Source organism: Tasmannia lanceolata, unplaced genomic scaffold (genome assembly GCF_043159265.1).
Source record: "Tasmannia lanceolata isolate RefF3 unplaced genomic scaffold, GAP_Taslan_0.1 ptg000020l, whole genome shotgun sequence".
NCBI classification, from domain to species: Eukaryota; Viridiplantae; Streptophyta; class Magnoliopsida; order Canellales; family Winteraceae; genus Tasmannia; species Tasmannia lanceolata.
Window position 1 is genome coordinate 5,786,048 of NW_027518697.1, and position 11,155 is coordinate 5,797,202.

Consider the following 11,155-nt stretch of genomic DNA (forward strand, 5'->3'; position numbering starts at 1 on the left):
GAAATAGATCGTGACCAGGACACGAGAAGTAGGATCGAAGAACACTCGGATCCGACAAATAAGAGAATAGATCGTGACTAAGATATGGGTAGATCCGTTGACACCCCATACCCTCTAATGCACTAAAAACTAATCTTTTGCACAACAAAAGGGTGGCTAATGAGTCCGGCCAAATGTCGTCAAGAACACTTTAATCATAGGATCCTAGGTCCGTTATCAATCTTTTGAACGAAGACCATGTGAGTTGCTCCGTGGTGTTCTACAATAACAACAGTCTTGATCTCACGCATATGTTCCCATGTGGGATCCTAGAATTAGCCATCAACATTGATCTAGAGGATGCTCTCTGCTGATTCGTTCACAGCATGATTTGTATTCGTTTTAGACTGTGACAACCGATGGTGAGGGCCCAACTGATTATTGGCCTGGTTGGGGCCCTCCCCTTAGGTTGACACTGTCTGTTTAATTTTGGGCCAATAATCAGTTGGGCCTTCACCATCGGTTGTCAAACGAGATGGCCTTAGTGAATTATGTTTACAACTACATTTTATACTAGAAGGGGTGACCCAGGGATGATTAGGGGGGATATATCACGTCCATTAATTAATTATCAAGTATGATGAAATTGGAACATTTTAACCACCCCCGCCCAAAAAAATAAAAAATAAATAAGAGAAGTGATATATTCACCCTTTTCTTCCCAGGGCGGCCCATCAAAAATCGACGGTCTCGATCAATGGAAACTACCTACGACAAAAGATTGTCAAGATCACCAATCACCATCACACCTGAGCTGAATTCTTCATCCAAACAGTAGTTCACCACAATGTAATTTTTCAATGTTTGGATGGCTAAGATCATCCGATGGTTCCTCAGCGGGCCCCATTCGAGGCAGGTTCAAAGAACAGTTCAGGTGGCCCGATGACTACCGTCACTTCAAACCACACTAGAAGACGGAACCTAGTAAGATTCGAACCCGACTCACGTGACGCATCTGATATAAAAAAGGGTGTTGATAAATTCGCACCCCCTGTTTGAAAATCCGCACAATTCACGTTATAAGGTGCGAATTATCCTACTGGGAGTGCGAATTTATCATCTCCCTATAAAAAACCGACCTAAAGGCTAAAGAGTAAAGAGGTAAAAGCGTGACCTTTTTCTCATCTGATCTGAAGTTCATCATTTTCTCGCGGGTGGACAAGCGAAGACGCGTGGAAGAAGTTCTGTCCTTCGTTTCCCTTCGCCCCCGATCTTCTCTGTAAAGACTAAAGAAAGAAGATATTTCGGAGGAAGTTTCAGGCATCTAGAAACCCTAAAAATCGATAGATATTTGAGAGGGGTTAGTATTTGCAGTCGAATCTCTTTGAATTCTTAGGTTTTACTTTTTTTTATGTTTCCAACTCTTTCAAATCCGAGGATTTTTTGAGAAATTCGTTCTTTTCGAGTGTTTCAAGCATGCGGAAACTTTGGAAGAGCTAAATCTTCTTTGGAAGTTAAGGTTACCAGTCGATCTTTAGTGTTTTGCGTTTCCGATTATTTAAATTCTTAGATTTTGTTGTTGTGCTTCAGATTTTTTTTTTAAAGATCGTACAATTTTTGAGAATTAATAGGTTTGGAGTATTTTAGGCATGCGGAAACCCTGTAATAGATAAATCTCCTTGGAAAGTTAGGGTTTTGTGTTTCTGATTCTTCTGCATGATAGGATTTATGAGAATACTAGGTTTAGAGCTTGGTAGGCCTGCAGGAATCCAAGGAACGGTGAATCTTTGAAAAAGGTTAGGGCTTGCAGTTGAATTCTTCTTTGTTAGGTTTCGGAGCTTCCAGTCCTTTTTAAAAGTCAGGCTTTCTAAAATTTGCAGATCAAGAGCTCTTTAGGTCAAAAGATTAAAAAAAATCGGGCTTTCTAAAATCTCTAGAACAAGAGCTCTTTAGGCTAATTTTTTTTAAAGAGTAAATCTTTGAAGAAAGTTAGGGTTTGCAGTTGAATTTTTTCTTTGTTAGGTTTTCAAGCTTCCAGTCCTTTTTGAAAGACAGGCTTTCTAAAATTTGTAGATCAAGAGCTCTTTAGGCCAAAAGATTAAAAGAAAAATTAGGCTTTCTCAAATTTCTAGAACAATAGGTCTTTAGGCCAATTTTTTTTAAAGAATAAATCTTTGAAGAAAGTTAAGGTTTGCGGTTGAATGCTTCCTTTGTCAGGCTTTCAAGCTTCCAGTCCGTTTTGAAAGTCAGTCTTTCTAAAATTTGTAGATCTCTTTAGGCCAAAAGATTAAAAGAAAAATTAGGCTTTCTAAAATTTCTAGAACAAGAGCTCTTTAGGCCAATTTTTTTTAAAGAGTAAATCTTTGAAGAAAGTTAGGGTTTGCGGTTGAATTCTTTCTTTGTCCGGCTTTCAAGCTTCCAATCCTTTTTTGAAAGTCAGGCTTTCTAAAATTTATAGATCTATAGCTCTTTAGGACAAAAGATTTAAAAAAAAAGAAATTAGGCTGTCTAAAATTTCTAAAACAAGAGCTCTTTTTTCTTTGTTGAAATGGTAGGACGAAGAGCTCTTGGGACTTTTTTTTTAAAGAACATTTTTTTGTTATTGTTTGGAACGATTAAAGAAAGAGAAAAGAAAAGAAGAGAAACGATAAGTCCTCAAAAGAAAGTAAAAGTTCCCAGGCTAATCTCTTTTGTAGGGAGATATTTTGGAATTTTGGTTTCTGTCTGTGTCAGAAGCTGGGTTTTCTCAAGGTTACAGATATTGGATATTGTACATTGCAAAGCCAGACCCTAAATTCCAAGAGGAAATGTGGCGCCTTTGTGAGTCTCTTTTATTATCAGAGGTTTTGAGCTCCTGGTTCTTTCCAAAGATAGTGTTTTCGAAGTTTGTGTTATTTGTTCCTTGCAAAACCTAGGGACATTAAGTTTGTAAAACAAGGGGTGTATTGTTTCGAATAGTCATCAAGGTATTTATTTTCATGCAAAATCTGCAGCCTCTGTGGTTTGCAGATCTAGAACTTTGCAATTCAGAACACTACACTTATTTATAAGCTGCCAGGCCTGTTCTTGAATTTATAGAGCTTTAAGAGTTTTTTCTGCTCCAATTTTCTGAGTTGCATTCCTGAAGGGGTTTCTGGGTATTTTACCGCTATCTTTTGAAACAACTAGGAATTTATACTTGTTTGAAGGATTGTTGGTCTGTTTTATGATATTGGCGGGTGTTCTTCATACTCATTTTTTTGCTGTTTAGTTTCTTGGATGATTTATCACTAGAATTTTTCACTTCTCTCCAGGGACAGTAAGTTTAGTTCTTAAGGAACTTCCTGCTTTGATTTCTGGTGTTGTCGTTGGCTGTTGGAGTGTGCAATTTCGGTGCCAGACGTTATTCTGCTAGTGTATCCTTCAGAGTTTTGCGGTTACTATATCAGGTCTTTCGAGACTTGATATCTGAGCAGCTCTTTTGAGGCTATGGATGGTATTGCATCTCCTTCCAATGGTCCACGCTACGCACCAGAAGACCCGTCCCTCCCCAAGCCATGGAGAGGTCTGGTTGATGGGAACACAGGATATCTGTATTACTGGAATCCAGAGACTAATGTAACCCAGTATGATAGGCCTACTTCACTTTCAGGCTCACCTTCAGGGCGCACTGCCCCGAAATCTGCTTCAGTACCCTTAAGTTCTTCAGTTCAAATTCAGCGATCATCGGATTCTTCAGTTCAAAGGCAGAAGCAGCAGAATTCTTACGAGGACAATGGTCGGCATAACAGCAGCACCAGTGGTGGGCCTAAGCTTGCCGCAATTCCTGGAGCACGGAACCACCAGGTAATCTCCATGCTATTATTCATTTATTATATGAGTTATTTTCTGTTCCCATTAGTTATGTGCGATCAAATTCTAGGTGGAAATCATAGACTTTATAATTTTTTTAATAGCGCAACACACTCTATTGATCTTTATTTTTATGGTTATGCTGGCAGTGATAGGTGGATATGGCAATTGGTCTGTTCCGATTATTCCCAAATGGTTCAGGACAAATATGGTTCAAACCGAGTTTCCCAATTGGTCTGAACCCTTGATATCTGTCCTGAACCAAACCGAGTTTCCCAATTGGTCTCTAGGTGGATCTGGCAATTGGTCTTAACTATGGACAATCCATATCTCTAGCTGCTGTCAGTTAATGTATAGCCCCCTTACACACACATACATGATGAAATGCGACATAATAACCTATGCTTTTTCTTTAATCTATAATAGAAAGATAAAGATGCAAATCATCGGCCAAAACCCTGGTATTCATGGAAGGCAGTATTAGCTCTTACCATTTAGCACACTCATCTTCAAGTTAGAAATTATACTGAATATGATTGAATTTCTAAAATCAAGGCAGAACAGACCACCTATTGGAAAGATGAAATGAGTTTTCGTATTTGTATCGATTCACGGTCATACACATGATCTCCAGATGTTAATTTTGTGCCTTTTTGTCACCTTCCATCGACTTCATTCCTTTTTTTTTTCAGCTCTTTCAATTTGCCAAATTTTGATTTCTTTTCTGCACCAGGGTGCGAGAGGTAGCAGTTCCCACTCACATGGTGTCCTAAATGGTTCGGTCATTACTAGCAACGGAGCAGCTAGTACATATAACCATGGTCCTGGAGGGCATACTTCGAGACCATCTGCTAGAGTGCATGGATCCTCAGGCATGGGTGGTGGTTCCTCTGCAGAATCCTATCGCTGTCACCATGAAATATCTGTTTCTGTATGCATCTAATGCCTTACAATGCAATTCTCATCTCTGTAACTTTTTTAATTGCTTGGTAGTTTGAACGTTTCTTTGAGATGCCTGCTATTTTATATTTTTTAAGATGCACTCCATATAAATTTTTTTTTTGAATGACTGCATCACTGCACTCATATAATTTTATTTCGGCTAAGCCTTTTCTGCTGTTTCTTTTATTGGTTTTAGCCGTTGAGGTACACTTCAATAGTTTGCGGGGCTTCCCCAAATTGTAACACTCTGATTGCCAATGGTGCAAGTGATGGGGCCATACCAAGTCAGGCTCTTGTCATTGCCACCACTGGAAGTGGGCGGTTACAGACCTTTTCCCTTTCGTTATTGTCTTACAATTGTTATGATGAAAGTTTATAAAACCTTGGTCGAGTCGTATTGTTTTCAATCGTATGATAAACACATCTGCATATGTTACTCATGAAATGTCAAGTTTCGCAATGTTTGGGTCTGTTTGGATCGATACCTCAAAAATTATTTGCATATAATCATATATGCATGTGTTTTGAAGTTAAATACTATGATTTGCAATTAATAGGTAAGATGGTTCTATAAATGACGTAAGTCATACAACTAATGGCTTCCAATGGAGCTCCATTTCCCATTTGCAAATACTGTTCACTAAAATAATCTTTTTTGCAAATAAGGACCGGTTTTTGGCATCCTAAGTGGTCCTTTCCTCTGGTGGCATCATACTGGGCACAACTGTTAACAGGTGTGTCTATAGGACTAAGGGCTCAAGGCACCCACCCAACTGATCTTTAGGATGGTTACATCAATGACCCCAATTCGGAACATAGAAAGGTATAGGGATCAAATTATATCAAAATATCAATCTGGTTGCTTGGGGCTTCCCATCCACATCCATAATTTAGACAGAAAATACTGAACCATATTATATTACTAATGTAAATCAACCAATGAATCATGGATCATGCTAAGTGCTCGAAACCTCAATAGGCTACATGTAAATCTTGATAGAGAAATTCAAAATATTTGATTGTGCGTCTGGTGAACTGAAAAATTGGAACACAATATAGGCATATACTCTCAAATCGAATCAACCAAATTTGTGACTTGTGACAAACTTTGAGAATCTGATGGCATACTGGGTGGGAAGGATATGTCAGTAAAGGCCAAAACTGGCCAAAATAGCTGGTCTTCATATGTTATGCAAGTCTTGTGCATTAAGATTAGGAAGTTTGAATTTGGTAGAGTTCCTCTTTTGTTAGCAATCAATGTGAACTTTCATTTTTGGTTATTTTCTATTTTGAGTTGTCATGCTGTTTTATTGATGGGTGCTGACAGAGCAGGCTTCTTTCTTTGTAAATGTGTTCAGGGGGATGACGTACCTGCACCATTTATGACTTTTGAATCTACAAGATTTCCCTCAGAAATTCTCAGAGAGGTATAATTTACATCAGCCTTCACATCTTTGTCTTTCTCTCTGTACACACTATTCTAGAAGCTTGAGTAAGTTTGCGGAACTCTGTAACCTAACAATGTTTCTGTATACAAGTATTGTGATTGCTAGAGGGGTCCAACTTTGCACTTCAGACTCATGCCCATTTTTCCGTCTGTACTTTTGTCTCAGGTGCGATATTCGCTCCGGGGAGGAGCTAATGTCGTACGCTGTGTCGCTGTTGTGCCGCCTCCTTGTGGGGTTTGCATATAATTGGAGCGCCATTTACGGTGGTGGACCAATTTTAGAAGGTCTTTCCGAATTACCAGTTCGTGGCTGGGGCTGCCTCCGGTGATGGCTCAGTCTGCCACTTGGTCCAAACAGAAGAAGCCCCTTTTCTCCTGCTCCAGCTTGCATATAGTTGGAGCGCCATGTATGGTGGTGGACCAATTTGAGAAGGGCTTTCCGAATCACCAGTTCGTGGCCGGGGCTGCCTCCTGCCTCCGGTGATGGCTAGGTCTGCCACTTGGTCCAAACAGAAGAAACCCCTTTTCCCCTGCTCCAGCTTGCGTATAGTTGGAGCACCATGTACGATGGTGGACTAATTTGAGAAGGGCTTTCCGAATCACCAGAAGGGCTTTCCGAATCCCCAGTTCGTGGCTGGGCACTTGGTCCACTTTGTCCAAACAGAAGAATTTCCTTTTCTCCTGCTCCAGCTTGCATCAGCAAGCGACCGTCTGCATATGGGGGATTTGCTTCTTCTAGCCTAGCTAATCCTCCTGTTATTTCCAAAAAAGAATAACAAACAGAAAGATAATTTTTAAGCCGGTACTCCTCTCATGGGGATCTCGCGGTTTGTTGCTTTTCCAGGTACATCATGCTGGATTTTCTGCACCCACCCCAATTCAAGCCCAGTCATGGCCTATTGCTTTACAGAGTCGGGACATTGTGGCCATTGCGAAGACGGGTTCGGGGAAAACATTGGGTTATCTGATTCCAGGATTTATTCATCTCAAGCGTTCTCGCAACAATCCCCAATTGGGTCCAACAGTGCTGGTTCTATCGCCAACTAGAGAGCTGGCGACACAGATACAAGAAGAAGCAGTAAAGTTTGGAAGGTCATCAAGAATTTCATGCACGGTATGTCTGTGTTGCCATGACCATTTGCCTTCTATTCTTGTTGTGCAAAACGTGTAGTGTTGTTTGCTCTTATCAATTTCCATACCACCTTTTGAAATTCACTTGTGCCAAAGCTTGACAACATAGCGTTCTCACCGATTGCTATTTTATTGCTGTCTTAATTTTACCATCTGCTATGGAACTGGCACCACTTCCCTCGGCTTCATTACCTAAGTTGAAACTGAAAAGGAAAATATATAAACACCACTAGCTTCGAAACCCGTGTATCATTGTCTTATCAAACTCACTGTCAAAGAACTATTAGTAAACCTGAATCTTATATGCTCATTCAGAAAAATCAAAACCAAAAAAGAAAAAAGATGAGAGAGAGAGAGAGAGAGTCCACTGATGCAAAACCAAGGTACATGCATTGGGTAAGAACTGCAGAATCCAATGATAAATAACCCAGAACTAAGTTTTCCGTTACCGAGTCTTAATTTGAGGAATAATAAATTCATTGGCCCATCTCATTCATTAAATAACAGTAGCTCCTTTGTGTTGTGACAGGGGCTACTGTTACACTGAATTGCTGTGAAATTCAATTTTTATTGGGATGCTAGAACTGTCACAAATTTCTGATAACTCAAAGAAATACCACTCTGTTTCTATACCTTTTTCTGCTTTGGTGGGCCTGGGTGTGGATTAATAGTCAAGACTACATATTGGGCACCCCAAAATTCAATATGGTCTATTTTTTTGGACGCATAATGTAGGGAATATACCGGGTAGAACTCACCTCTAAAAGCTAGCCGTTAGAGGGAGGGTGCCCATTCGCTTATAACCCATCCCCATCCACTTCACTTATCCGATGTGGGACTATTTGCTTTTGCGTGGAACCCCAACACATAATGTGACTCTATGAAATGATACATTCTTTCTCTTCACATGTTGGCCGATTGAAAAAACTAATACACATGCTTCAACAATACTTCAATCCATGGTCTAGCACCAACACAACTTACCTTTCATACTTCACGTTTTGGTTTATGAAATAAGTTATTTTCTGGTTCCAGTGTTTATATGGAGGAGCACCAAAAGGTCCACAGCTAAGAGATTTAGACAGAGGAATGGATATTGTGGTTGCGACTCCAGGACGGTTGAACGATATTTTAGAGATGAGAAGAGTCAGCCTCCGTCAGGTTTCATACCTGGTGCTTGATGAGGCTGATCGCATGCTGGACATGGGTTTTGAACCTCAGATACGGAAGATCGTGAAAGAGATACCTGCCCGACGCCAAACTCTTATGTATACTGCCACATGGCCAAAGGAGGTTCGTAAGATTGCTGCCGATTTGCTGATCAATCCTGTTCAGGTTAATATTGGCAGTGTAGATGAGCTTGTAGCAAACAAGTCTATCACCCAGGTATGGATGTAGCCCGACAAACTTTGCTTCTAGATTATTGGGGTTTGCTGTGGGGTCTTAAGGCAAATGCTATTCCCCATTTTGTCAGGATCAGAAACATTAGATGAAGTAACCCTTATCTTTTTTTTGGTATGCTTAGTATATTGAAGTGGTCACACCTATGGAGAAACAGAGGCGGTTGGAGCAGATCCTGCGATCTCAGGAGCCGGGTTCCAAAGTGATAATCTTTTGCACTACCAAGAAGACGTGTGACCAGCTGGCTCGCACCATCGCTCGCCAGTTTGGAGCTGTTGCTATTCATGGTGACAAATCTCAGGGTGAAAGGGATTGGGTACTGGGCCAATTTCGCTCTGGGAAATCTCCCATACTTGTCGCAACTGATGTTGCGGCTCGAGGACTGGACATTAAAGACATCCGGTAATTACCCCAATCCTCCTTTTATTGGTTCTTCCTCATTTAAAGTGGCAGCATTTGTGGCAGAATTTTGTTGCATTGTTTTTACTGTGCATTTTTTTTCCAAAGCAATACTTTTGCTGGATGACATACTCATGTTTGGAATCATATATTTATTGGCATTCAATGTTGTTACTGTTAACACTAATTGCAATAAAGGCCTTATATCCAACCTCTGTTTCAGGGTGGTTATCAACTATGACTTCCCCACGGGAATTGAAGACTATGTTCACAGGATAGGTAGGACTGGGAGGGCAGGTGCCACTGGAGTGGCATACACATTGTTCTGTGAACAGGATTCAAAGTTTGCGAAAGATCTCATCAAGGTTCTAGAAGGGGCGAGTCAGCGAGTTCCTCCAGAGATACGCGACTTGGCTTCACGCGGCGGTGCAATGGGCAGAACCCGACGCCAATGGCGTTCTGGGCCTTCTGGCTCTGGTGGTCATGACGGAGGCCATTCTAATGTTCGTGGCCGGAATGATAATTCTGGTTTTGGTGGTAGGAGTGGACGGGGGCCGCCACTGTCTTCAGGCAGGTTTGATAGAAGCCAAGGTGGTCGTGGACGTAGAGATCATGAGCCTCGTGACAGGTACAGTAACATCTTCTCACTCTCTTTCTACCAAGCCCCCACTATTTTTTATACGGAATATACCTGAAAACCTAGGTTTTATATTGCAGGTACGACCAAAGCTTCCACGATGCTCACGAGGTGGATGCACGGGGGAGGCACAATAGGGGGTTCCCTGCTGATAATAATGGCCGGCGCGTAGGTGATAAGAGCCGAGGCCGTAGTAGAAGTCAAAGCCCAAGCTTGAACAGGGGCCGTGGATGGGGTGGCCAGAGCAAAAGCAGGAGTCGGAGCCGCAGTCGAAGCTGGAACCGTGGACACAGTCGAAGCCGTAGCCGTAGCCGTAGCTTTGACAGGTATGGAGCAGGGCCACCAGTGCGTGGGTATTCTCCTTTGCCGAGGAGGGATGTGCTGCCAATTAGTAACAGACACAGGAATCGAGTCTCTTCATCACCTGATCATCATCAGCAGCGGAGGCCACCATTGAGAGACTTCATCAAACCTGTTCATTCACACAGCCCGCAGAGAGTGAGATCAAGTTCTCCTTTTGAGGGCCAGGAGGATTTTAAGGGATCCCTTAGTCCATCACATCCACATCGGGAATCCCCTTTTCTTGAGGTTGAAGGGCTTGCCAATGATGTAGCTTGGCAGCAACCATCACCTAACCATGAGGAGGAAGAAGAGGAGGGTTTGATTCCAGCAGATGAAGAAGAAGGTATGATCCACACAGATGACGATGATAGGATATCTCCTGGTACAGTGGGGCAGGTATCCAATTCTCTCAACTGATTAAGATTCCCACTGTTGTGCGGTTGCCATCCATTTTTTTCCTCAATGGTTTTGTCTTATATAAAGGTTATGTTATGTTATGTTGTATCCAGTATAGGCAGTGTAGTTTTGACTGTAACAGTAAGACGCGGTTAGAAACTGAAACATTTTCTTATAATACTGATGAGAACCTTTGCATGTACTTGTCTTAGATTTGATAATTGCTACTTTTTTGTGAGTTAGAGGATTGGTGCAAGCACCATCCAGATTAATCTAGACAGATATGATCAACTGTGTTGCCATTCAAAAAAAAAAGAGAAAAAGATATGATCAACTGTGTGAGTGTAGCAGTTGAGAATTAACAGCTTTTGCCTGGACGGTGGCATGGAAGAAAATCAACACTTGTGACTGGATAAAGAGGTGGCACTTGCATCTCGCCAGCTTGTGTGTAGTATGCAACATAAGTGAAGCATCCTAGGACCATCTCTTGGTGGGGTGCCCTTTCTCCCACTATTCATGGATGGGCCTCATAAAAAAGCTTCTGCGTAGTGACAAAATTTCGAATTTTCATGGAAGAAAGGAACAACCGAGATTCATTTTTTATGGAAGATCAAAATTGCTCCAAAGTGGGAATGGAGGCACATCCTGTG

At 41.5% G+C, this 11,155-nt stretch overlaps 1 protein-coding gene across 1 annotated transcript; it reads left to right on the forward strand.

The window, feature by feature from the left end:
• The first annotated feature begins 1,150 nt into the window (after positions 1 to 1,150).
• LOC143855103 (ATP-dependent RNA helicase-like protein DB10) lies at positions 1,151 to 10,707 on the forward strand. Its single transcript, XM_077365289.1, has 9 exons — positions 1,151 to 1,339; positions 3,273 to 3,804; positions 4,544 to 4,741; positions 6,111 to 6,179; positions 7,044 to 7,313; positions 8,366 to 8,716; positions 8,856 to 9,133; positions 9,354 to 9,758; positions 9,848 to 10,707. The coding sequence occupies exons 2-9, from the start codon at positions 3,448 to 3,450 to the stop codon at positions 10,524 to 10,526; spliced, it is 2,607 nt and encodes an 868-aa protein (XP_077221404.1). The 5' UTR covers positions 1,151 to 1,339; positions 3,273 to 3,447; the 3' UTR covers positions 10,527 to 10,707.
• Positions 10,708 to 11,155: the final 448 nt, after the last annotated feature.

Bases quoted from the DNA above. Each gene is read 5' to 3' on its own strand.
- LOC143855103 (XM_077365289.1), top strand. From the start codon at position 3,448: ATGGATGGTATTGCATCTCCTTCCAATGGTCCACGCTACGCACCAGAA. The intron at 3,805-4,543 runs GTAATCTCCATG...TTTCTGCACCAG, and splicing joins CTGGAGCACGGAACCACCAG to GGTGCGAGAGGTAGCAGTTC. The intron at 7,314-8,365 runs GTATGTCTGTGT...TTCTGGTTCCAG, and splicing joins CATCAAGAATTTCATGCACG to TGTTTATATGGAGGAGCACC.